Source organism: Ruditapes philippinarum, unplaced genomic scaffold (genome assembly GCF_026571515.1).
Source record: "Ruditapes philippinarum isolate M1 unplaced genomic scaffold, ASM2657151v2 ctg2623_1_1_1_1, whole genome shotgun sequence".
NCBI classification, from domain to species: Eukaryota; Metazoa; Mollusca; class Bivalvia; order Venerida; family Veneridae; genus Ruditapes; species Ruditapes philippinarum.
This window is the reverse complement of record NW_026857465.1, coordinates 20,576-45,218: the sequence shown is the minus strand read 5'-3', so window position 1 is coordinate 45,218 and position 24,643 is coordinate 20,576. Positions and strand designations below refer to the sequence as shown.

The 24,643-nt window shown below is 31.8% G+C and overlaps 2 protein-coding genes across 3 annotated transcripts; one reads left to right on the top strand and one right to left on the bottom strand.

Moving 5' to 3' along the window:
* Window positions 1-381: 381 nt before the first annotated feature.
* On the bottom strand, window positions 382-8,943 carry LOC132749851 (protein YIPF6-like). Its single transcript, XM_060739764.1, has 7 exons — window positions 8,839-8,943; window positions 7,074-7,175; window positions 6,078-6,156; window positions 5,812-5,854; window positions 5,014-5,145; window positions 2,339-2,499; window positions 382-1,369 (listed from the first exon to the last, which is right to left on the bottom strand). The coding sequence occupies exons 1-7, from the start codon at window positions 8,866-8,868 to the stop codon at window positions 1,251-1,253; spliced, it is 666 nt and encodes a 221-aa protein (XP_060595747.1). The 5' UTR covers window positions 8,869-8,943; the 3' UTR covers window positions 382-1,250.
* Window positions 8,908-24,643, top strand: LOC132749850 (coiled-coil domain-containing protein 134-like). 2 transcript variants are annotated; one of them, XM_060739761.1, is made up of 7 exons: window positions 8,908-8,998; window positions 11,292-11,477; window positions 18,478-18,602; window positions 19,734-19,818; window positions 21,678-21,856; window positions 22,746-22,820; window positions 23,725-24,634. In XM_060739761.1, the coding sequence occupies exons 2-7, from the start codon at window positions 11,309-11,311 to the stop codon at window positions 23,863-23,865; spliced, it is 774 nt and encodes a 257-aa protein (XP_060595744.1). In that variant the 5' UTR covers window positions 8,908-8,998; window positions 11,292-11,308; the 3' UTR covers window positions 23,866-24,634. The 2 variants fall into 2 exon arrangements, with proteins under 2 accessions (XP_060595744.1, XP_060595746.1); XM_060739763.1 differs by lacking the exons at window positions 8,908-8,998; window positions 11,292-11,477 and adding an exon at window positions 14,481-15,059 and having other exon boundaries at window positions 23,725-24,643.

Below are 24,643 nucleotides of genomic sequence, written 5' to 3'. Positions count from 1 at the left end.
TAAATTACCAAAAAGAGGTCAAAATAAGCAAAAATAGCCCTTAATGCGTTAGTAACACAGTAAAAAAATGGTGATGAATACTAGTACTGCAAAATCAGTCCTTAATTGCACATGTAAATTATTACTTGATTTTTAAATCTTTTTACTTCTCTTAAAATTTCGGGACATTTTTCTCAAGTTTAATTTTCTTGAAATGTTTTGGCTAGTCTGGAGGCATGCATCTTTAAACATATTGAGTATTTGAGTGCACTATTACATAATAGAACACAGTATAAGGAAATGAAATGACTCTTAACATAAAATGCAATGTCAATTAAACAAATGACCCCAACTTTTTTTTATTGATTCTCTTTCTATTAGTATGTTAGAATGGAAAAAACATAGATATTTATGTTTCTTGCATTTTAGTTCAATGAATGAACGTTTCATAGTTCAAATGCTTTGTAAGTTATCACTTAGGCCAACTGACCTTCATATGATTATATACATTTGAACAAAAACCTTGAAATATTTAACAACAATACATTGTAAATAAATAAATTTATCTATTTCCTAAATGTTAAACAAAAAATTCTGAAGGTTTTAAAAATTATCAATTTCCTTTGAATTAACTTAATTTTGTGGGCATGAAATTTCATGGTTTTGTCACAAAGAACATTTTCGTGATTTCTTAAATTTGTGGATTGTTTATATTTCCAAAAGGTAAAACGACTGTAAATAATGTAATGAACAATAATCTTACAGGAGACGAAATGAAATTTCGTTGGATCTTTAATTTGTGGATTGATCTATCTACAAAAACCATGAAAATTAGTTCCCCACAAATAATAATGATTTAGCAGTATTACATGTTAAATCTGTTACTGCACCCTAAATAAATTCACTATTTAGTTAGTGAAATTAAACTATGATTTACATCTATACAAGAATAAATAATTGTAATCTTAACTAGCTAAATAATTAAATAAAACAAGGCAAAACAAAAGACAACAGTCATAATCTGCAGATTTCCCCTCTAATAAGTTTCTGTACCCTTCAACATCGACAACAAATTTTCTCCAAAAGTGCAGCTTACCGACAAAGACTGCTCAACTGGCACATGTCTGTTTTCCTTTCCTTTTGAAATTTTTAGAAAACATCCACAGGTATTACAAAGCCCATAACACCCCAGATGGCCGTCACCCAAGCCATATTAATTCCCTAATGTACAAATAGTTATTGTTACTATAAATAGACATTCTATAAATAGACTAGGAGTGAGTGTGAGAGATAATAAGCCAGCTGATGACAAAATAGAAGAGAAATATGGGATACATGGCAAGAGCTTTCCTGTTAGGTGGTTGACTTTCTGCTAGGAATGCTGTTGAAGCTGAAATGCAAACAACAAATATATTATTAATAAAATTGTTACCCAAATGTCCAATACTATTTTCCTACATGATTCAAGATTGACTGACAAGATGTTTTTTACTAAGCTCAGCCCTGAATGCACAGTTTGGCTTACACTAGTTGCAAAGGCAGGTGCTGAATGCACAGCTGGGCTTATAGTGGCGGCAAAGGCAGGTCACTCAGATATTAGAGAGTTAGCAGACCCTTAATTAAGTTATTTAAGATTAATTTTGAAGATTAATTTCAAGTTTACTAATCTTGCAAGAGAATATAAATTTATAATTGTAGGCAGTGAAACATCCTGAATTTGTTAATTGTAAACTAAAGCAGAAGAAATACTTAAAATGATTCTGATATTTAACAAGTATAAATTCGAGTCATAGATCTAAACCATTCAATTCCTGAATATTTTACCAGTGTAAATTTCATTTAAGTAGTAGGTCTAACCCAAACTATATATATATTTTACAATTATAAATTAAATTTCTGAAGCCATTTTTATACAGTATTACCAAAACGGTGGATGCTCTATTTCTGAATAAAAATGCGCCATACAATTGCTACTTATACATTTAAAGGAAATCCACTAAGGCCAAAAACTAAAAACATCAATCAAGTTATTAGTTCAAACAAACAAATCTCAGAAAAAATGTGTCCAGTCCCATCATGCCAAAATACCTCAGTGAAGTGCATATACTAATCATTCTATGATTATTTACTTTTCACAAGTTTGAATATTAGTAGATAAAATGAATTTCTAGCTGCCATAAACTTAAATTAGGATGAAAATGCCCCAAAAAGTTCTACCAATCAGATATCAAACATATTCCAAAGATGTGTATACATGTACTGTTTTGTAGGCAAATACATGGCAATGTAAGACAGCTATTTTAGTAGGCAGCCTGAAAAGATTTACAGTATATATTACAAAATAACATAACATACTAACCAAATGTAGACCAACCAAAGCCAACAACTACTGCAGTAAATCTGATAATAAACAACATGGTGGTCTGTTCATCAGCGATCAGTATACAGCGACATATAATCAGGGCAATAGCCAATGGACACACACAGTAACCTAACACACATACACTCTGAAAAAATGAGCTGAAAACAAAACATAATACATATTTCTAATAAACCCATTAACAAAATCGTCATCAATAATATTAAGGAAGATTCAGAGTAGAACTTTTCATGGCTGTTTATTTATCATTAGACATATATCATGGTTTAGTGTTCAAATGCCAATGGATTTAACAAAAATGTTTTCTCAAAGTTTTAAAGCAGCATGCCTCCAGCTTCATGCTTATTTTTAAGAAAAAAAATTAAAATGTATTTAATTGTAAAGTATTGTCAAGCCAACAAAGAAAGTAATATACATAATGCAAATGGCACATACAATCCAGGCGGCACATACAATCCTGGGGTGCGTTTCATAAAGAATCGTAAGTCTAAAACATAAGACTAAAGTTAGGACTGGAATAAGATTGCACTTAGGAGCGTTTCAAGAAACTATCCTAACTTTTGTACTTAGGAATAGTCCTAACTTTACTCTTAAGACCAATTTGATTTTGTACTTAGGAATAGTCCTAACTTTACTCTTAAGACCAATTTGATCTTCATGATCTTCACAATGGAGATAAAAATAATCACTTGTGTCTTATCCTGGAATAAGTTATAGTGTAGAATGACAGATAATTAAGCAGACACTGGTAAAATATATTAATGGTGTATAATTGACATTTATGCATTAATATTTCTTATCTATTATCCGACTTCATATCATTAATGTTATAATGTAGATCTAAGGGGACTGATAAATGTTTGAGTGTCTTTTAAAATTATCCTTAAAGTGCATTATGACAGACATATTCTTGAAAATATGTTTCATATTTACTCAAACGAAAAAAACAACTTCTTAATATTTAGAAGATAAATCTAAATTTTAAGTAAATTGTTGAAGGATAATTCCCCTTCTGAATTAAAATGTGCAGGAATGTAATAACTAAGGTTGGTAGGCCATAAGTAATTTATTACAAAACATTTGAATGATTAACCATGCGCTATTTTACTGTTACATAGGAAAGTAATATCTATTTCCATCAAAATAATCAATAAAAACATATTAATTCTATTATAAGTAGAAGTTATTTTTATGACGTCATTTGGTTTATTGACGTCATATCTGACTTCACATGTTGTGTTTTCCTTCCTTTTTTTATGCCATGCATTATATCGTGTAGATCTAATAATGTACTTGACTGCCTTATCTGTTTATAGGGAATAATGTGCGAGCGTGTTTGAATTTTATGAAAATAAAAAAAAATGAATCTTGAAAATAAAACACGCCAAACTAAGTCCGGAAAAGCCGTATCAATCACGGATTTTCTTCACTATTAAACCTATCATTACTCTGGTTAGCAAAAATGAAATGTTTATTTGAACAAAAGTTTTATTTTTAAAAGAATTTAATTAAGTCATATACATATAACCAAAACTTATCATAATTCATATAAAATCAGTGTAATAATAACATCAAAATTCATTTAATATTACAGGTATTAATAACTTTTCCTTCATGTATGCCTTCCATTTTTACGTATATATATCTAGATCAGACATTAAAACAAGAGCTGCAATGTTTTTTAATCACTTGTTTTTGTATTTATGACTTAAGAAAAAAGTTAGGAGTGCCCTGAGGCTCCCATAGGAATAGTCCTAAGTTTAGTCTTAAAATTGTACTTAGGACTTTTCTTGAAACGCATTTTTATTCCAGTTTTGCACTTAGGACTAAAATCAGTCCTAAGATTCTTTATGAAACGCACCCCAGGCAAATCACCAAAAAGGTCAAAATATGCAAAATATGTTCTTATTGTGTTAGTCAAGAGATAAATACTGCAAAATCAGTCATTCATCGCATATAACATGTAAACTATTCCCTGAATCTCTTTACCTTTCTAAAAATCTTAGCACATTTTTCTCAAGTTTGATTTTCTTGAAATTATTGACTTATCTGGAGACATGCAGCTTTAGGCACAGGAACAATGGAATATAGTTTGATACTAAATATAACATGAGAGAGCTAAGTAAAATTGAATTCTTATATAATGTGAATACAAATAAAATACCTAAAGAAAATGTTGTAAAAAATTTGTGAGTAGTGACTGAAATGTCTGGTTGTCAAGACATTATTCAATAAAATACATGCATGAATTTTGATCTTAATCTCAAACTATTACATGTATGCTGATGACATGTTTGAAGATTCTTACAAATGTCTTTAGTTTTTGGTGAAGTTAACAGGATATGAAGTTGAAAGCAAATTTTTAACCAAAGTGTTACTCAGATGAATGCGCATGTAAGATAACCCCATTATTCAACAGCTGAACTAAAATTTTAACCATTTAATAAATAGATATAAGTACGCAAAAAAGTAAGCCAGAATTATAAGGTCTGTCAAACGATGGGTTATCATTAGTTAGATTACTTGTTTTATGTTTGTCCATAAATGCAAATGAAAATAATTAGTCCATAAATGCAAATGAAAATAACAATGGTGAAAATTTGTTTTATAATTTTCAAAACCTTCAACTAAAAATATCTACAAGTGAATCTTACATGTTTCCTCCGAGTAGTTTTGTGTTGAGTGTAACTACTACTGCACCAACCCAGTATATAACAAACACTTCAGCAAACTGTGGACCACCATCACTCATCTTGTCTAGATCATCTGATGATCCCTGTAACATCCTAAAATATAAACCAATATAACCATTATCTCTCTCAATACTTACAGTAATTGGTAATAAAAACATGCCTTCAAACCCTATAATGATTTTCCTGAGCCCTAGTAAGACTTGCCTAAGTGCAATAAAGAATTATCATAGCCCAATAAAGACTTATCAAAGCCAAATGAAGACTTGCTAAAGTCATATCATAGCCCAATAAAGGCTTGCCGAAGCCAAAACCCAATGAAGACTTGCCAAAAAAATACTTATCTTAGCCCAATAAAGACTAACCTTAGTGCAATAAAGACTGACCTTAGCCCAATAAAGACTTGCCCAATAAAGACTTGTCTTAGTGCAATAAAGACTAACCTTAGCCAAATAAAGACTTGTCTTAGAGCAATAAAGACTTACCTTAGCCCAATAAAGACTTATAAAAGCTTAATAGAGTTGCCTAAGCTAGTACAGTACAGACTCTAATCTGTTTGATATTATTAGGATTTTTATCTAAATGTCAATAAAGTTTTAACTTTAAATTCAAATGAAAATTAGAAGAGTAAAGGTTAAAGCAATCACATTGTCCTGTCTGATAGATAATTAGTTGTGTTACTCTAAAATATTAAAATCATAAAAAGTAAGTTTTTGAGAACAATCACAACAATATTTCATAGAAACTACATATACTACTTACATTGCCATGAACACACATAGTATCAATGGTCCCCAAAGATCCCCTGTAAAAAAAGAATCAGTTTTAATGCCTTATAAAAAGAAAAACAAAATTAATTACTTTATAAATCTATAAAACAAATGATAAATGACTTTTTTCTATTGTTTGAAATCTAGCTCTCACTGATACAGATAACAATATTATTTGGAACCAAGTTTTCAAAAGAATAAATACCTTGTATAAACATGTATGTCTTATTTCAAAATATAAATCAAACTAATGCTTACATTCTCTTAGCAAAGCTGTGCTAGTTTTTGGATACAGAACATGCCAGAACTTTTTACCTACAGCTCGCAGATCTCTCATCTAAAATGTAAAAAATATCATTTTGTTTTTGAGAATAAATATACATTTAATACAGAATTTGAACTTTGACCCAGCAAGATTTCACTTGTGCATTTAATCCATTTACACATTCTCTTTACTTTTACTAACCATCAAGTGATTTACACAGCCAGAACAGGATTAAGGGAAACACTTAATTGTTGATAATCTAAAAGTTAGTTACAGAAAATTCAAAATACAAATGAAGTTTATTTCTTAACTGTATCTAGTTAAATGAAAGCTGATAATTCTTGTTTTTGTAATCTCAATTAACAATGTTTGTCTTTAGTCCTTTTAAAAGTGGCCTTCAGCTTTTATTTTCCGTTGGAAAAACAATTCTGTATTTCAGTAATATAATTTCGGAAAAGTGCATCATAATCTCTGTAAACATTCGTCAAAACAGTATCCTGAGAGTGTTTCATAATGCGTCATTGACGTTGGTTTCGTCCACTTTACAAATTCAAATATAGAGAGCAGACCTGTAGATTAGAGATATTGAGGGATTTCCTTCTTGTTTATGCATTTAACTCATTTTAACTCAAATTTTATTTGCCACCTTAATTCTTTTCATTTGAAAATTATTTGAAACTTTTTATCTAAAAATAACTTCTTCACATTTAGAAAGACAAAAGGCTGCTTTAATATCAACCCTTACTCAGCTGGAACCAAAAATGTTTAACCTTTGCCCTCTGTATAGAGCCAGGCCAGCCTACACATCTGTACATGTAGTCTGACCAGGGATCTATACTATTATCTGTAACATCTTGAAATTCCCTAAAACTGATTATGGACAGTTCCCATAAAAGAAGCTGGAAAAGTTCATTTTAGAAATTCAGCAGGTTAAGGGTTAATAATAAAGCATTGATTTCTAACTACAAAGAAAGAAACACATTCAATACCACAGTATCCTTGACAGGTTCATCCAAGGTAGAGAACTCATCATCATCAGTTTTCAGCCCAGGAGCAGTAATGTCCCCTTCCAATGAAACATCATTCAGATCCTTAAAAAGATAAGACATTTTAATTATGGTAGCTAGAGCTGTTTTACGATGTACATTTAATAGAAAGACATATCCTAAATAAAACATCTACTATATATACATGTATATAAATTTTTTTAAGTAACCAGTGTTTTACATCATACTAACACAGTATAGGTCTTATGGCCACTTTCCAGCTTTACTGAAGGAAGACCTCAAATGCCCCTCTATGCATTATTTCTAGCATGAGTTGGCATGGGAATAAAAACAATGTTGTTCCGTAAAATAGCTAGATAGCTTCTTTACATGAAAGAATCAAAAATCCCTGGAGAGATTTGAACCTACAGTGGTGAAGGCGTATGGTTTAAAGTCAACAACCTTAACCACTTGGTTACAGGCACCCCTCAAACAATCACATGTTATAAATAAAATATTCAAATGTTATGCTAATATATTTATCAAAAAGAGTAGACTTCTAATTGTATATTGTTGTGACATGACTAATGATATGTAGGTTCTGTATAAGTTCAATGTAATTGAAAGAAAAACATTCAAGAAAATAAACTATCTGCTATATTTTCTTACTTAAAAGTGGACACAATTTTGTCAATATAAGGGACATATGGTGTAAACTTATAATTACACCAATGAAGTTTGTATAAAGCCTCACTCAAATGCATCCATAGGATTCAAATACATTGAATGAAATGTAAATGTTTTGAAACATACTAATGACTGCATCATTTAAATCTAAAGGGGTTTATTGGTTTTGGGTGGCACCAGGTCACTTGTTAAGATAGTAGAAGAATCTACAACACAGCTCTAGCGATTTGTGCACTTTCACCTTTGTCATCACAGACACTTTGAACAGCGAATGAAAATAGCAGGGGACATACTAGTGCAGTGGATCCAACATTCATTTACATTGTGAGTGACATTATATAAAATGCAGCTGCTTAAATAATTGACATGATATAATTCGCCAGTTAGTTATATTCCCAGCTCCCAGTTGTGTATTGGAACTTAACCCGAGGAAGAGTGGTGCCAGGGACTAGGGGTGAAGCAGTGCACAGCATCAAGACAGCACGGTCAAAATAGAGAGAAATAGAATCCAAAAACCTCAAAGTTGAAAATATTGCATGCTTGGTTCAAGTTAGCCTGTTCTTGGATGGTACTGGAAAGACTTTAAATAAGTACTTGCAACCAAAGCCAAATAGAAATGATGTGGCTACAAAATAGAGAGAAATAGAATTCCTAAAGCAAACTCAAGACGTAGAAAAAGGACAAAATTGAAAAAGTTGCAGGCTTGGTTTGACTGACCCTTTTTGAAGTCAATCACTCAATACCACTTTTTCATGTAGAATTTAATATAGCAGAAAGTGTTAAGTCCAATAAAAATTCTGCTGCTTAAATGATGTCAACAAAAATTCCATCACATCATTAAATTTAAATTAAAATATACTGTTAATTTTACTGGTAACCAGGTTATTGATTTATGTTTATATTCTATCCGATTTCTACTACACTTTCATCCTAAACATTTATCGTTCATTTCATTGCCATACCATAAAATATCTCTTTAAAATTACACCATTACTTTAAATGAACAATGATTTACAGTAAAATCACAATATAATGGCGAAATGACATGGCATATAGAGAAAAAAGAAGAAAAATAACAAACTTCTTGTTCGTGAAAGTCCACGTCAGCCATGATGATAATTCTTCAATGTCATGTAAAAGCTCATAAGAATAAGCATTGGTGCACAAGCGTTCCTAAGATCCAAAGTGGGTTTTCCCGTGTTTACAAACAACACGTGTATTTGAGATTAACAAGAGACAAGGTGAAATTTTTATTATGTTTTACATTGGACATTTTATCAATGTACAAATGTAAATGAACATTGATTCAATCAATGGATGCATAATGTTAATAAGCTTAGAGTAAAGGTGTGGACTGGAAATTTGATAGTCCTACTTCTTTATATTTTTTTTTTATTCCAAACACAGTCACAAAGCTAGGTTTAAATCTGTATAAGAAGTCTCTGATCAAACCGCTTTTTACTCGCGCTAGTTGACTTGATGTTCTTATCAGTATTTTATCAGTATTCGCTCAAATGTGGTTTGATGAAGTGTGCCATTCAATCAATCAATGCATCCCCCATCAGTCTAAATGAATCTCACCAGTCTGCAGACTAAGGCTGGATTTTCATGTAGAGCATCCAACTGTGTTGTCTGTTCAAGTGTTCTTGGGATCCGCTTTAGTCCGACTAATTGTACTGAGCGATGAGATATTGTGCTATTTTCATGTCTGGACAATAGCGAGATTCTGCCCCAGAACGAAAATATCTCAGAATCAAGCTTTGGCACATCAATATATTTTGACTAGGATCCACTTATTTTTAATGTGAAGTATTCTATTCATAACATTGCATTGTTTTTTAATCAGATGTGTAAAAAAGGGAACAGAGTTTCCCGCGTTCTCTTCATCGCAGTTAGACCATAGAAAGTCTAATACTTTCCATCAAGGGATTCATCAATTTATTATAATAATATAAATGATAAAAATCTTAGTATTGCAAAACAATATATTGAACTGGTTAAAATCAATCAAATAATCTTAGTTGAGGTGTACTGGTAAGAAATCCAGATAATCCTCGCATGTGTCAGTGCTATACACTGGGCATGTAAAGGAACCAAGGGGTCTATTCAATAAGAGCTGGGGACTTGTTCCCGGATTCCCTTGTATCTCATAGCTGTCTCTGAAGTGACTAGTCAATAGTCATGTCTACTGTTTCATTAGAGATAAGTAGAATATATTTACAACACTTTAAACATGACATTCTAAGATAGATCCACTGGGACAAATCATTTGATGATGATGTCAGTGTCAGAGTTTAGAAGGTTACAAGTTATTGGTTTAAACATATTTATTTTAGCTCGTTTGCAAAAAAAAACAAGTTCTTGCAACTTATATTAATCACTTTCAGTCCGCTTCCTGGAACCAACCAGTACTGGTGTCATGTGAAGAAACATGGTCAAGACCCGAGTAATCCTCGCACCCATGATCTCTGGGTTGAGAGGCAGACACCTTAACCACTAGGCCACCGCTCCCCTAACAAAGTTATTGATATCGTTGAAGAACAAGTTTCATAAGTTCTACGACAATAATTTAAGATATTGAATTTTTTTTATTTGGGACCGTTCCTGATCAAACATATATCTTCCAAACCACACCCTATTTGATTTACAAATATTGACCAACCATATTTCAGTGACCGGCCTAGCAAACCTCTTCCCCAGAGATCCTCCAGCGTTATTCTGCCATGTATATTATTAATTATATAGATTTTTGACAGGTTATATGGCCCTATCTAATGGTTTGAATATATTATATTGCAAATAACCGTTTATATATTGCCATATAACTTGTCAACAATCTTAGTAATGAGTTTATAATATTGCAAACTTTCTTTATTAGAGAAAAAAAAGAAATTAATTAGAGAAAAAAAAGAAATTAATTCATAAATCCACTGCAGATTATATAACTATATATAGATTATATAAACATCACAATTGTCCAATGAAAAAAAAAACGATGTTTTAAATATGCAATGATTTAAATGTATGTAGAGTCTGCAAAATTCTACAAATATTTGTTCCTGCATGCTTACTCATCTGTTTCTCCCAGAATTTGTCCAAGGGCTTGGTGCAATATGTTAATGACATACTAGTACATATATAATGTACCGCAGAAAGTTCCAATTTAGAACTCTTAGGGGATGGTACATATGTAGCTGGAGCCATCTTTGAAGAAGTTGTGCTGAAGTGTCAAATAGGAGTCAGGTTGGCAGATCTGCAATTCAGTCTCTCAAAATGCAATTTTGTTTAGGAAATTTAGATCAGATTTAGATATTCACCAGTGTATGTTATTCAATTAGCATGGTAAGGAGTAAATTGAATTATTTATGATCCAGAGTGAAAGCAACTCTATCATTGCATACAAAATACAAGTAGAAATCTTTTGTATAGATATCTTTTGGGATTACTATTTACTATGGTACATGTACACATTGGAATTGCATGTCTTCAAATAATTTAAGCATTTTAAACAGTCTTTTACTTTATTTTGAACAGGTTCCCCTTGAGTTAAGATGTGGTCAAGAAATCTTTACTGGACCTTTTTTGTTTATGTGTGGATTATTAATACTATATTTGGACCGTATATGTTAATAGTAAGTGAGGAAGTTGATATACCCCCTCCAGAAGACAGTGAGAGGATTGAGGGGAAAGTGCAGTCTAAAGCCTCCAAGTATGACAGATGTAAGTTTCTTTTTTAACCTTTTCTCTTATATAAGCGTGTTTCGACGGCTTTTTGCCCCCCCCCCCCCTTTTTGAGGCCTCAAACAGTGAAAAAATGCCCTATTTAGGCCCCAAACACTGTTTTTCGTTTGAGAAATGTTGTTAAAAAAAGTGACCACTTTTTCGGTGCCGTCCCCCATTCAAATATTACATCAGGGGATTGCCAGAAGGGGGATGTGTCCCCTTCTGTTTGGGGGGTTTGAAGGGGGGCGGAGTCCCCCTCATTGCCAAGAAAATTTTGGACATGTGACAGGCTAAAAATGGCCTCTGCTTGATCTTAGGGTAACAAGTAACCTACGCTGAAAAGGCTTTTACTCTATGTCAATTCATTGAGAAGTTGCAGCACTTTGAAATCAGTTTTGATGGAAAAAAACAATGCAAAATAGTGATTTTTGGCAATTTTGAGAAGTCCCTCCCTTGCCATGGTAACAGGAAATTTACTATTGAGCATGCTGTTACAGAGGCTATGGTGTAGTCAACATTTGTGCCAAGTTTCATTAGTATTGAAGCATTTTTCATAGTTTCATAGCAGTTTGAACTTGTTACAGGAGGCTTTTCACTGAAAACGGCCATTTTTCGCAATATGCTCATGGGGTAAAAGGTTAAATACATTTTGATATTTTAAATTGTTTACGTTCTGACAGTTCTTTACATTATAAACAGTTAAACAGTAATTTGTCGATAGTCGACAGTACTGTCAATTCTTTACAGTGCTGTCACTTATTTACAGTACTGCCAGTTCTTTCTGATTCTGTCATTTCTTTACAGTGCTGTCAGTTCTTTACAGTTCTGACATTTCTTTACAGTACTCATTGTTTTACAATACTATCACTTCTTTACAGTGCTGTCACTTCTTTACAGTACTGGCATTTCTTTGCATTACTGTCAGTTCTTTATGAATCTGTCAGTTCTTTACTGTACTGTCAGTTCTTTTCAGTACTGACAGTTCTTTACAGTACTGACAGTTCTTTACAGTACTGACAGACATTTCTTTACAGTACTGACATTTCTTTACAGAACTGTCATTTCTTTACAGAACTGTCATTTCTTTATGGTACTGGCAGTTTTTCTTTCTTTCGAAACAGTACTGTCAGTTTATATCTAACATACCTGCAGTTCCATGTAAATACAGCACTAATAATGTTTTACAGTACTGACATTAATTTCTTAGTATGAGCTCAAAATGCTAATGAATAGCTTAGTGGATGAAATACAAGTTACAGCTATCCACTTTATGTCAACAATTATCCACTTGAAGTCAACAATTTCTGGAATGAATAGCATCATTTAAACTGAAATACTTAGTTATATATAGTCCAGTCTTTACTTATTATTATTTACTTTATAGTATTTCAATGAATTAGTCTGTTTTTTAAAATGTAAGAATATTGATGGCCATTTATCTTTTCATATAGCTTCATTAGGTTTAAAAGTTTACTAGTCCATGTATTTAAACAAAAATGCATTTTCAACCAGTATTTCATATTGGTGTCCCGAAAATTGATAATGGACTGTTCCAGAATGAAATATAATTATTGATATTTAATATAAAAATTATTGGCTACAGTTAGGAAAGGAAGCACAAGATAGAACACTTTAGTTTATATAATGCATATTTTTGTTACCATTTATTTTATTAGTTACAAAGATTTTTGACAGGTTATATGGCCCTATATAAACGGTTGTTGGGAAATATAACCCAAGCCACTTAGGTAAGGGTTATATTGCAAATAACCATTTATAAACAGTCAAATGACCTGTCAGGAATATTTATAACAAATTTATAATACAGCAAACTTTCAATTTTTTAGAAAAAAGTGAGATTTATTCATAAATTGACAGCAGCCCCAGCTGTGTGTAAAAATCTATAAACGTTACGATTATCCAATGAAAAGTGACGTAACATAAAATATGTTATGTGCAGTATTATAAATACTGATAATTTATGAAATACATGTACTGATTATGTAGAAAGTTTTTTTGTTTTTTTTTTAAAAATCAACTACTGGTAAAACTAATTTATATTTAATTTATTATAATCAGTATATGAATGAAAAGATTAAAAATACGATATTGTTTAAACTAGAATAGAAATATATAGCATGTAAAGGTAAAAACCTCTTCAACAATTTGTAAATCATCAATAATTTATAAATTTGTCTATACTAGCATTGGACTACCTGTTATTGATTTGTTAAAGTGAAATTTAATATGCTGTGGTATTTCTAAGAAAAAAAATCCTGAAGAAAGAAAAATTTTTAAGAGCAGTGACCTCAAATTAAATAATTGATGAAAAAAAACATACTGATTTGATTGAGATTGTTAGGTACACTTTAAAGCGCAATGTATGCCATGGCCCTCAAGATTTAAGCATGGGTAAACTTTATAATCATTTACAAGGCATGATGGGAAACCATGCTTTTTTTCTGCAGCTATTTTAATTTGTCACAGGTATGCTGAAGTTATTTTAGATGTGTTTATATACATGTAGTACGAAAATTAGCAATAAAGTCATCGAGGCGTTTACAATTAAGGGTTTTTTGTATTGCTCTCGGAATGCATGAATGCTTCATAATTTTTGAAGCTTATATACATTTTACATTAAACATGATAAAGTTTTAACCAAAATATTGTACAATGTGTATATTATATGCCAATTTTTTTGCAAAATATTGTAATATATATACTAGTATACCCCAAATTTTAACAAAATATTGTTTATATACAAATATTTTAACATTAAAACTTTGTATAATGAAATCATTTTGTTTTTTTTACAAAATAGTATCAATATATACACCTGATTAACAAATATTTTTACAGTCATATCTTGTATTCTTATTCAATTTTATGGTAAATAAACCCAATTTAATTCATGTATTCAGATTTATATTGATGGGTAAAGTTGAAGCAACATGTTGCAATGCTGTTACGAAGGGAGTTTTCTTTGCTAACAAAGGAAAATTACAATGCGTATAACAGATATAGATTTTTGTTTACGTGTACTCAATTTGATCGACTAAATGACATCTGTAGACCGGATGAATTGACTTGACTTTTACACACGTGTTAATTTTATACATGAGTGCCAACGCGATATTGCGTTTAATATACCTACAGAATTTTCTAGTATATTAGATTGACACTTAAAATTAAACATTTGAATATTATGTTTTAAGTTTTTCATCAATTGGAAGTTATCATTGATAGGACTTTTATTTTTTCTACGAATTTTATGAAACGTAGCAACGAAAGGATAATAAGTGTTAAACAAAATTAGATTTAAAAGAAATATAAAATTTTATAATCACTGACATTGAGAGGAACTTCGACAAAATTTAGATTTATAACAAATCAAATGTTCAGATAAAACATTTTTTCTAACATTTCTGTTGAAAAAAGGATTGGGATTCCGATTTAAAATGATGAAAAAAGTTGTAGTTCCGATGGTAGAGGACGTCCCAACGTCAGGATTTCTAACACGTTTCTTGATTTACACAGCAGTTGTGTCTTTTATTGCAGCAGTAAAATGGTTAATGGATGGTAAATTATTGTTTATTATTTATGTTTTAATTTTATTATTCAAATATTTTGTTTAATTTTTTAAAGTAAAGTTGTTAAAATTTTGCAATCGACTTGCTTTACATTATTTTATATAAAACTGTCCATATTAAGTAGTATTAGCAGTATTATTATGAGCATTTGATAAAACTAAGGAGCCAATGGTATACTGAACCTAGTCAAACTGCACATATGAGCAAGTAATCAGGTAGTACATGTATATATCTGCCACTATTGTTAACCCTCATCCTGCTAGAATCAAATCATCACATTAGTGCAATAACTGGTTAACTCCTATTAACCCATTACTTCATGAGCATTTTGTGAAAAATGGCTGTTTTCATTGAAAAGTCTCCCGTTACAAGTTCAAATTGCTATAATACTATAAAAACTGCTTCAACACTAATCAAACTTGGCACAAATGTTGACTGGACCATTGCCCTTGCAACAACATGCTCAGGCTTAAATTTTCTGTTACCATGGCAACGAGGGGACATCTCAAAATTGCCAAAAATCACTATTTTGTGTTGATTGTTTCCATCAAAATTGATTTCAAAGTGCTGCAACTTCTCAATGGATTGAGATAGAGTCAAATGCTTTTCAGCGTTGGTTACACGTTACCTTATGATCAATCTGGGGTCATTTACAGCCTCTCACAAGTCCAAAATTTTCTTGGCGATGAGGGGGACTCCGCCCCCCTTTAAACCCCCCAAACAGAAGGGGGCACATCCCCCTTCTGGCAACCCCCTGATGTATCTTTTGGTTGGGGGCCGCGTCGAAAAAGAGGTCACTTTTTTTAACAACATTTCTCAAACAAAAACAAAGTGTTTGGGGCCTAAATAAGGCATTTTTTCATCATTTGAGACAACAAAAAGGGGGGGGGGGTGAAAAAGGCGTTAAAAGGCGTGTATATGAAGTAATGGGTTAAGACTAGAAAAACTTAACCTGTTACTGCACTAAGGTGACGAAGTGTGATAAGCCTTTGCCACAAGTATAGAGCCCAATGATATTTATACAGTATATTCTTGAAAAGTTCCACTTGATCCTTTAGGCTGTGAGACAACATGGGCAATATGGACAATTAATTTTGCTGCCCAGAGAACTACCGTACTTAAACTTTGAATTTGTAAATTCAAACTAGGGCAGATTCATTACACATTACACAAATTCAAAATGTTAAGGGTTAAAAGTGGTGTTCCAGTGGTGGGCAAAAACCCTTTATTTAGTATAATACCACATGATCTTAAAGGCACATTAAGTCTTAGAATTTTTTTTTTCTTCAGTAAATATGTGTTTTCTTATGCAGTTATAATGGATTAAGAACATGAAAGATGTTTATCTTCAGGTGGGAAATAATGCTGAATTTGGAAATAATTTGTAATAAAGGTGGCAGGTAGCGTGATCTAAACAAAGTGGTAAAATGTTTGTGTTGGCTATATGGCCAGTGAGTAACATTTTGGAAACTGTACCAGGTCACACAAAAAACTTTTTAAATATGATAAGCTTTTTGTGCTTTAAAGTTGCATGTTTGACCAGATGAGCCAAAATATTTTTAAAAAATTGAATTTGAGAAAAATATATTATGATTCTAAGAAGAGTAAAAAGATTCAAGTATTAGTTTACATGTTACGTGCAGTTAATGACTTATTTTAAATTATATCGAATATGAGGTTTTTAGCTCACTGACATTGAGAGGAGTAATTAAGCTAATGCAGTCACCCATTTGTTGGCGTCTGCGTCCCTGTTAAGTTTTTGCGTGTAAGCTGGTATCTCCATAACTACTGAAGGGAATGGATTGAAACTTCACACACTTGTTCTCTGTGATTATCTAACATGATTGGCACAAGTACCATAACTCTGATTTGTTTTTTTTTCCATAATTATGCCCCTTTTTCGACTTAGAAATCCTTGGTTAAGTTTTTGCGTGTAAGCAAGTATCTCCATAACTACTGAAGGGAATGGATTGAAACTTCACACACTTGTTCTCTGTGATTATCTTACATGATTGGCACAAGTCCCATAACTCTGATTTGCTTTTTGCATAATTATGCCCCTTTTTCGACTTAGAAATTATTGCTTAAGTTTTTGCTTGTAAGCTGGTATCTCCATAACTACTGAAGGGTTTGTGCCTTTTTTGGGGACAATTTTATGCATTCATAATAATAAAGCAGTGATTTACTCGATAAAGCATCTTAATAACAAGCCTTTGTACATTTTCGGACAATTTTATGTTTTCATGCAGGTAAGCATTATTAAAGTCAATGAAACAACCTTGTGACAACTTTTCAAATAGTCGAGCGTTACTGTCCTCCGACATTTCTTGTTAAGAGTATCTAATTTTTCGCTATATTCGCATGCAATGAATATTTCGAAAAATAGATTTGCTAAACTTTACTTCAATTTGATACTGGGAATTCTTTTGTTTCTGTAACTCAATGACTTTCTATTTTAAGCTACCAAGTTAAGTCCTATATATTATACATTGTGATACCTATAATATTTAAATCATTGTATCAAATACAAAATTTATAATTCAAAATTAATAATTAAAATTAATATTCATGGTTCGAGATTATTTAGCATAAAGTGTATTTAAAAATATATAAAAAATCTTTAGCAACACATTAAGCAAACATGTATATTTTTTTGTTGAACTGATTGTCCAATAAGATAAAATAATTTACACCTTGCATATAGGTACACAAACATAAGCAGCTTAACATGTTAACAATAAGCTAAGACGAGACAATAAGTGACTTACCTCAGTAGGAAAATTAAAAAAAAGTTTCACTTATAAAAAACAATTAATCTGGGACTAATAGAGTAGTATCACTGTGCTAGCATAGAAACGTGAAATAAAAAAACAAGTGCAACTATCAACAAAATCGCTAAAATTACATTCGCTAAAATTATGTTGCCGCCAAAATCGTGAAATCTGCCATATGCGAAAATAACCTGATATACGGTATATAACCATATTTCTACTGCATGATTACACAGTAATGGATTTTTTTTCTGCAGAAAAACTCTATATATTTTTCGCAAAGTGAAACAGCATGTTTGAACATTAAAAAATTCATGAGGTTTCATTTTACAAAAAGAAATACTGACATTCCTGAAAAAGATATTTTATGTTATGGCTTACTCAGTAGAACAGGGCTATACACTTTTTCCCATGTATAAATAATGACCTCAACTATACATATTTTCACAGTCAGGTGATAGAAGAATATGTTTGAAGGTGTAATGAGCATGAACATAGCAATCTTTAAAACAATTACACTCTTAACTCTTAATAATAAATAAAGCTAAGAGATGACTTTAGTTGTGTAACAAATCTGATCATTGTATATTTAATGGTCACAATATTATGCATATATAAAACAATTTATATTTTCAGATGTGAAACTATTTGAACATCAAAGAGCTATTCAGTTAGATGCGATTAAATCATTACAAAAGTCCAATATGAAATATGATCATAAATATAAACTTACAGAGACGATGGTAAAAGATATATTCAGGGTAAGACTAAGAGGATATTTTCTCGTTTTTATGTGAAATATAGAATATATTTTCACAAAACATGATAAAATGCCACATATTTTCATGAGCCGGGACGCTGAGTGAAAATGTGTGGCATTTTATCATGTTGAGTGATAATATTGACCATATTTCCTGAAAAATGAAAAAATAACCTTTTTATTTAATTTCATTAACAAAGAAAAATGGTTACGAATCCCTTGCTTGCTATGCAAATGCAATTGTACAGTTATATATTGATGCGTCTTGTTTTGACTGTATTTGCATGCGCTGTTCGCGCTACATTGTGACGTCACGTAAACAACTCTTTAAACGTCTGTACAGCGTTACTAACTGCATTAAAGATATTGGTGTTCGGATTTATTTTCTTAGTTAGACCATTTTCTATCATTCTAGATACTTTTAAAACAAAATTCAACAAAAAATGTTTTTATTTATCAGATTTTTTAATCAAAATGGTAATAAATATGAGTTTTGATTCCGCACACTTTCATATTTATATTTCATATTTATTTTTTACAAATATGACATATATTTGACTGATATAGCACCATATTTCATGGGTATAATTAAATAAAAAGCTGTATTAATTGTAAGACAAAGATATTTTCAACCAAATATTTTCAACCAAAGCTATAGGTAGGGTAAGACTATAAGGATTTACACCGACTGCAGACCTGAATATCTGGCTTGAGAACTGTTTATGGTGTTAACATAAGGCTCTGTTATAAAAATTCTGTAAAATTCTTTATTTGTAAGATATCGTTAAAAAATTGTTTCCTACCATAACTTTTGTGAACAAAGTCACCCTTGTAACATGTAACAATAATTATCATTATGCCAGAGAGCAAACAAAGGGAAAATGTAGTGAAATAAAACATATTTAATGAAGTCTTATCAGTGGAAATGCCAAAGTCAGTAACAGTTCATGTACACTGTATTGATGTACACTCATTAGTTTTGCAAGTTCTTAACTTATCTGAGACTGTGTTTCATTTTGTTTCTGTTTCAAGTGGCTTTATGCTGATAAAGTAACAGTAAAATGCATTTACATAACGCTATTCCTGGAACTTCGTTCACAGTTTTCAATCAGTTTTGAATTGTATTCGTCAGGTTTTAGAAGAGTCGAAGAACAATCTAACAGAATTTGGTTTCGTACCAGGTGATCCATTTCCCGAGAACGAAACTGTCAGAGACGGTAAGTTGGTTGATATTTAAAAAATAATCGAATTATTTTAATATAACTGATTTGTTGACCATGTCAACTAGGATTTTTTAGAGTTCATTTGCTGACTAATCAAATGTTAGTGGTGGCGTTATGTTGGTAGTTTTCACTCAAGATCTTGGCAGTAAGCCTCATTGAATTTACCAGAGCACAGTTCAGCCACCGCATCGTTCCTGGACAGGCTGTTAAGCAATTTAGCAGTACTAGCTGCCATAACTTTCACAAGGAACTGATTACTTCTGTACATGCAAGAACAGAGGTACAGTGCAAATGACTGTTGAAAGGAATTCATGATCAATCACAAGGAAAGTGACCTGCACGGTCAGGGAATCGAACCAGTGTCGCTGGATTCTCAGTCCAACGCTCTAACTATTGAGCTAACCGGACAGCTTTCAAGTGTAAGTGGCATAAGCAGATATGGTTTATAACAATTACATGAAAAAAAGAACAATTTTATTGCCAGAATATTCAATGGTTTGTCAGTAATATTTTCATTTTTTCACATTTTCATGACGAATATCTTTCAGGACTTTTTTCGGGAGTTTTCATAATATCAAAGACATAAAGGCATAATTAAAACTAAAGAAATTCCGTTGAACAGTGTTAATTTTGCCTATATGTCGATATGAAAACTCACGAAAACATCTTTAAACAGATACTAAAAGTACAATGATATTCAAAATGGGAGAGGTTCTTATAAAGGTTTATTGTTGTATTGAGATATGACCTTGAACCCTAGGTGATATTGAATTATTATGAATTGCTGCATATACAGATATCAAAGTATTCCCTGGTGCAAGTTAAGTCTTTCAACATTTCAAGCATGGTTGAAGATGTAAATGTATAGAATCATACATTCTCCATTCTTGCATAAAATATGAGCAGGAAAAGATTAAAATAACATTTTTAAATATTCATAAGGCTTGTATATATATAATTATATACATGTATATTTATAGAAAATTGTGCAAACTGTTAACAGCTCATTCTCAGTTCAGTAAAACATGCCATTTGATATTCCAGGGAAAAGCTTTTATATTGTAATAAAATTGATTTTTAAAATGATGGCTGCCACAATACTGATAGGGATTCTTTAAATTTTCCATATTTATCTTGTATGGTCTATAACCAGTACCATTAAAAATTAATAATTAATGCCTTAAAATATAAGTCATCATGACAGAATTTTCAATTTTGGGGATGCATTAGGAACCAGGGTGTCCCAGAATGGACCAAACTTGTAAAATTTTTGACTTATATATACATGTATTTATTGAAACTTAATGAAGGGACGTCTGTGAGTGAGTAGTTAAGGTTGTTGATTTAAAACCACTTGCCACTCACCTCTAGGTTTGAGCAGAAGTTGCCATATGACCTATACTGTACTGGTGCTATGTTTGATCCAATATAAAAGAAAAGAAAGAAAGAAAGAAACAGTGAAAAATATATATCTACTCAGTACTGGAAAAATATCTTTTTGCTATAATGCTGCCAAAAATTTATTTCCTTAGCAATCAGTGACTGTTATAGCAACCAATAACTTCCCTTAGTGACCAGTTACTTCCATAACAACAATTGGCTTTACTTAGCAACCAGTGACCTCCATAGCAATCATTGACTTTCCATATTAATCAGTGACTACCATAGCAATTTTTGACTTTACATAGCTACTGTGACTTCTATAACAACTATGGGTTTTCCTCATCAACCTTTGACTTTCATAGCAATCAGTGACTTCCCTTAGCAACCAGTAATTTTGATAGCAACCATTGATTTTCCATAGCACCCTGTGCTGACATATTATTTCTAAGAGCCTTGATTTGTTTTTTCAGCAATGTCAAATGTGTTTGAGAATACAGCGATGTTTGGTGATTTAATACTACGGCTACCCGATATTACACATGACATATATGATAAAAATAAACACTGGGAATTCCTGATAGGATGGGCAGTATGGTTCTCTATGGAATCTGGAGTTTTTCAAGGACCTCATGAACAGCTGTTGTCTCTAGTAAGTTCATTTTTATTGGAGAGTGCTGTATTTTGTCAGTGAGCTTCAAAACTGGGTGTAAATGTTTGTTGATATCAAATGAGTTACCCTTCATCAGTTTGGTGACTGTAAGCAATATTGCATTCTTTTATTTGAGGAAGCCATTTTAGTAAGATTGCAGATAGTGTGTAGTTTACTGTTTTACTCCCATACCAGTTTGTGCCTGAAATTATGGAAAGAGGAACAGCTAAGATCATTCTTCACAAAAATATAGAAAATTGGAATACAAATGAGATGTCTATAGTGCTTATATAAACCTTTAGATTGACATTAAAAACAAATCATTGACATCAGGTCATGCCACTTTAAAAAAGGTTAAGGTAACAGTGACAGTCTAGTCTTCCTATAATCAATAACTTTCAAAGGAATAAGCTTATGTTTCTGAAACTTGATATTGACATTGCCCATGACAATTGATAACCTTTATTACTTTTTGAGGTCAGTAGGACAAAGGTCAAGGTGACAAACCAAATTTTGTTCTATAAAAAAAAGTTTTTCGCTTTTATTTTTTCGGTTGAGTCCTCTCCCATTTTAACATTGTGCATCTTCTGTGCAAACACGAACTTCAAGTATTAAATGCTCCAACCTGTGGAGCTGGTTTTTGTTTTGTATATTTTCAGACATTATACATTTCAATTGTTTAAAGTTAATCAGATAATGGAAAAATTCTGGTCTATCATTCTGAAGCTTTGTTAATCCATTAATCACCTTGCTTGGACACTTAAAGAATATGGTTAACTAAATCTTTATTATGCATTAAAATGACTATTATTTTGGAGTTATTGATAATATATCTACATATTATGTTGTTTGTACCCATCTGTATGAATGCATGACTGTACTGTTTCAGATGTCAATGGAACTAGGACTAATTCCAAAAGATGAATCATTTGTAAATCCATACCAGGAGATGGAAATTCTTAAGGTAGGTATTATATCTTTTTCTTATTATATCTCCAAAATGTTTTGGCTTCTCAGGTCAAACTGCTGGCAGGATTTCAATGAAACTTCACAGGAGTGATCAGTTATCATACCTAATTGTGCATATCGCCAGCACATTCCACTTTGCTGCACAAAATGGCTGCCAGAGCTATAAATAGTAAAATCTTGTCCAGCTTTCACAGGTCAAACTGCTGGCTTGATTACAATGAAACTTCACAGGTGTGATCAGTACCATAACTTGTTGTGCATATCGCTGGCAAATGGCTTCCAGAGCTTTAAATATAGAAATCTTGTCAGACTTTCACAGACCAAACATTTGGCGGGATTTCAACAAGACTTCACAGGATTGATCAATACCATACCTAGTTTGGGAGACTTATGTTTTTTTGACAAAAAAATTCCTTCTAGTTTGTACTGTAGATATAATGATCTTGAGTATAGCTGTTGAAGCTTGCTTATAAATAATTTATAATATTGATCATTATTGATTGATCTATAACAGTGTTCCATCTAGACTGCACCATTGCATCTAAATTATACCAAACATCTAACATAACCTGCTTGAAATATAACCAACTTTTTCAAGGACTGAAGTTTACATATTATTTTAATAATACAATATACAATGTATATTTTAGCCGCATCACGACAAAACCAACATAGTGCGTTTGCGACCAGCATGGATCCAGACCAGCCTGCGCATTAGCGCAGTCTGATCAGGATCCATGCTGTTGGCTAACCAACTCTATTAAAAGTAGAGAAACTGATAGCGAACAGCATGGATCTTGATCAGACTGCACGGATGCGCAGACTGGTCTCGATCTATGCTGGTCGCAAACCCATTATGTTGGTTTGTCATGGCACGGCTCAATTATATTCATGAACAGGAGATGGAGGAAGCAGAGAAAGAATTAGAAGAAAAACAGAATAAAGAGAAATCAGACAAATCCAAGAAGAAGAAAACACAGAATTCAAAACCGAAAAGAAAAGGTCCGAAATTGAGTGGTGGACACCATACAGAATTGTGATAGAAACTTTAAAGTAAATCAATTTAAAACAGGCTAATTTATGTACAAGATATCCCATTGATTATTAACTGTTACAGAGCCAGATTAATTTTACAGTTGCCATATAATTATGATATTTATTTGAAAAACTTTGACTTTTTGATTATATATTTGCCCCTATTTGATTCCTTAAAGGCATAGAAACTTGTTTGACCCCTTTAAGTCAAAGAAAGCCACAAGATATGATAATTTTTTGCAAACATACATTTTTTTTCTGAAACTCTCTTATGTGGACCCCTTTAGAACTTGGTTAAAAGTCTGGATTGTATAGGATTCCAGGATATGGAGTGTATAAAGCTTATAAGTATTAAACACGTATTTGTTAATTAAACGTTCTTTTTAGTGCTTATCAGTACACATGGTACTGTCATATACAACATTAGCTATTCTCATGTAAAACAGACAAGAAAAGACTGTTTTTATATCATATAAAGTGGCCACTCTCTACAGCCATCAATTTTTTTTTTGGACCAGACAATTTCTGATCACTATGGGATTTATTGAAACTTCATAGAAGACTTCTCTACCAAGACCAGGTGTCAATATTAGTTTAACAGCATGCCTGTATAATTATTCTTCTGCTGTACTGGTTTCCTAGCAGTTTCCGGCCAAAAATCGCACTTTTTAACAAATAAAATCAAAATCAGTCTACGGAGGGGTGCAAAACTGAGACAGGACAAAGTTAGGTACCTGTCCAGCATTGCCATATGTTTGATGTTGCACTTTCATTTTACTTTTT

What these genes read in the sequence shown, in the direction of transcription:
- LOC132749851 (XM_060739764.1), bottom strand. Translation starts at nt 8,868, where the DNA reads ATGGCTGACGTGGACTTTCACGAACAAGAA. An exon ending in TGGACTTTCACGAACAAGAA is followed by an intron (nt 7,176 to 8,838) that starts GTTTGTTATTTT and finishes TATCTTTTTAAG; the next exon opens with GATCTGAATGATGTTTCATT. An exon ending in CTATGTGTGTTCATGGCAAT is followed by an intron (nt 5,146 to 5,811) that starts GTAAGTAGTATA and finishes TTTATATTTTAG; the next exon opens with GATGTTACAGGGATCATCAG.
- LOC132749850 (XM_060739761.1), top strand. Translation starts at nt 11,309, where the DNA reads ATGTGGTCAAGAAATCTTTACTGGACCTTTTTTGTTTATGTGTGGATT. An exon ending in ATGAACAGCTGTTGTCTCTA is followed by an intron (nt 21,857 to 22,745) that starts GTAAGTTCATTT and finishes GTACTGTTTCAG; the next exon opens with ATGTCAATGGAACTAGGACT. An exon ending in AGGAGATGGAAATTCTTAAG is followed by an intron (nt 22,821 to 23,724) that starts GTAGGTATTATA and finishes ATTCATGAACAG; the next exon opens with GAGATGGAGGAAGCAGAGAA.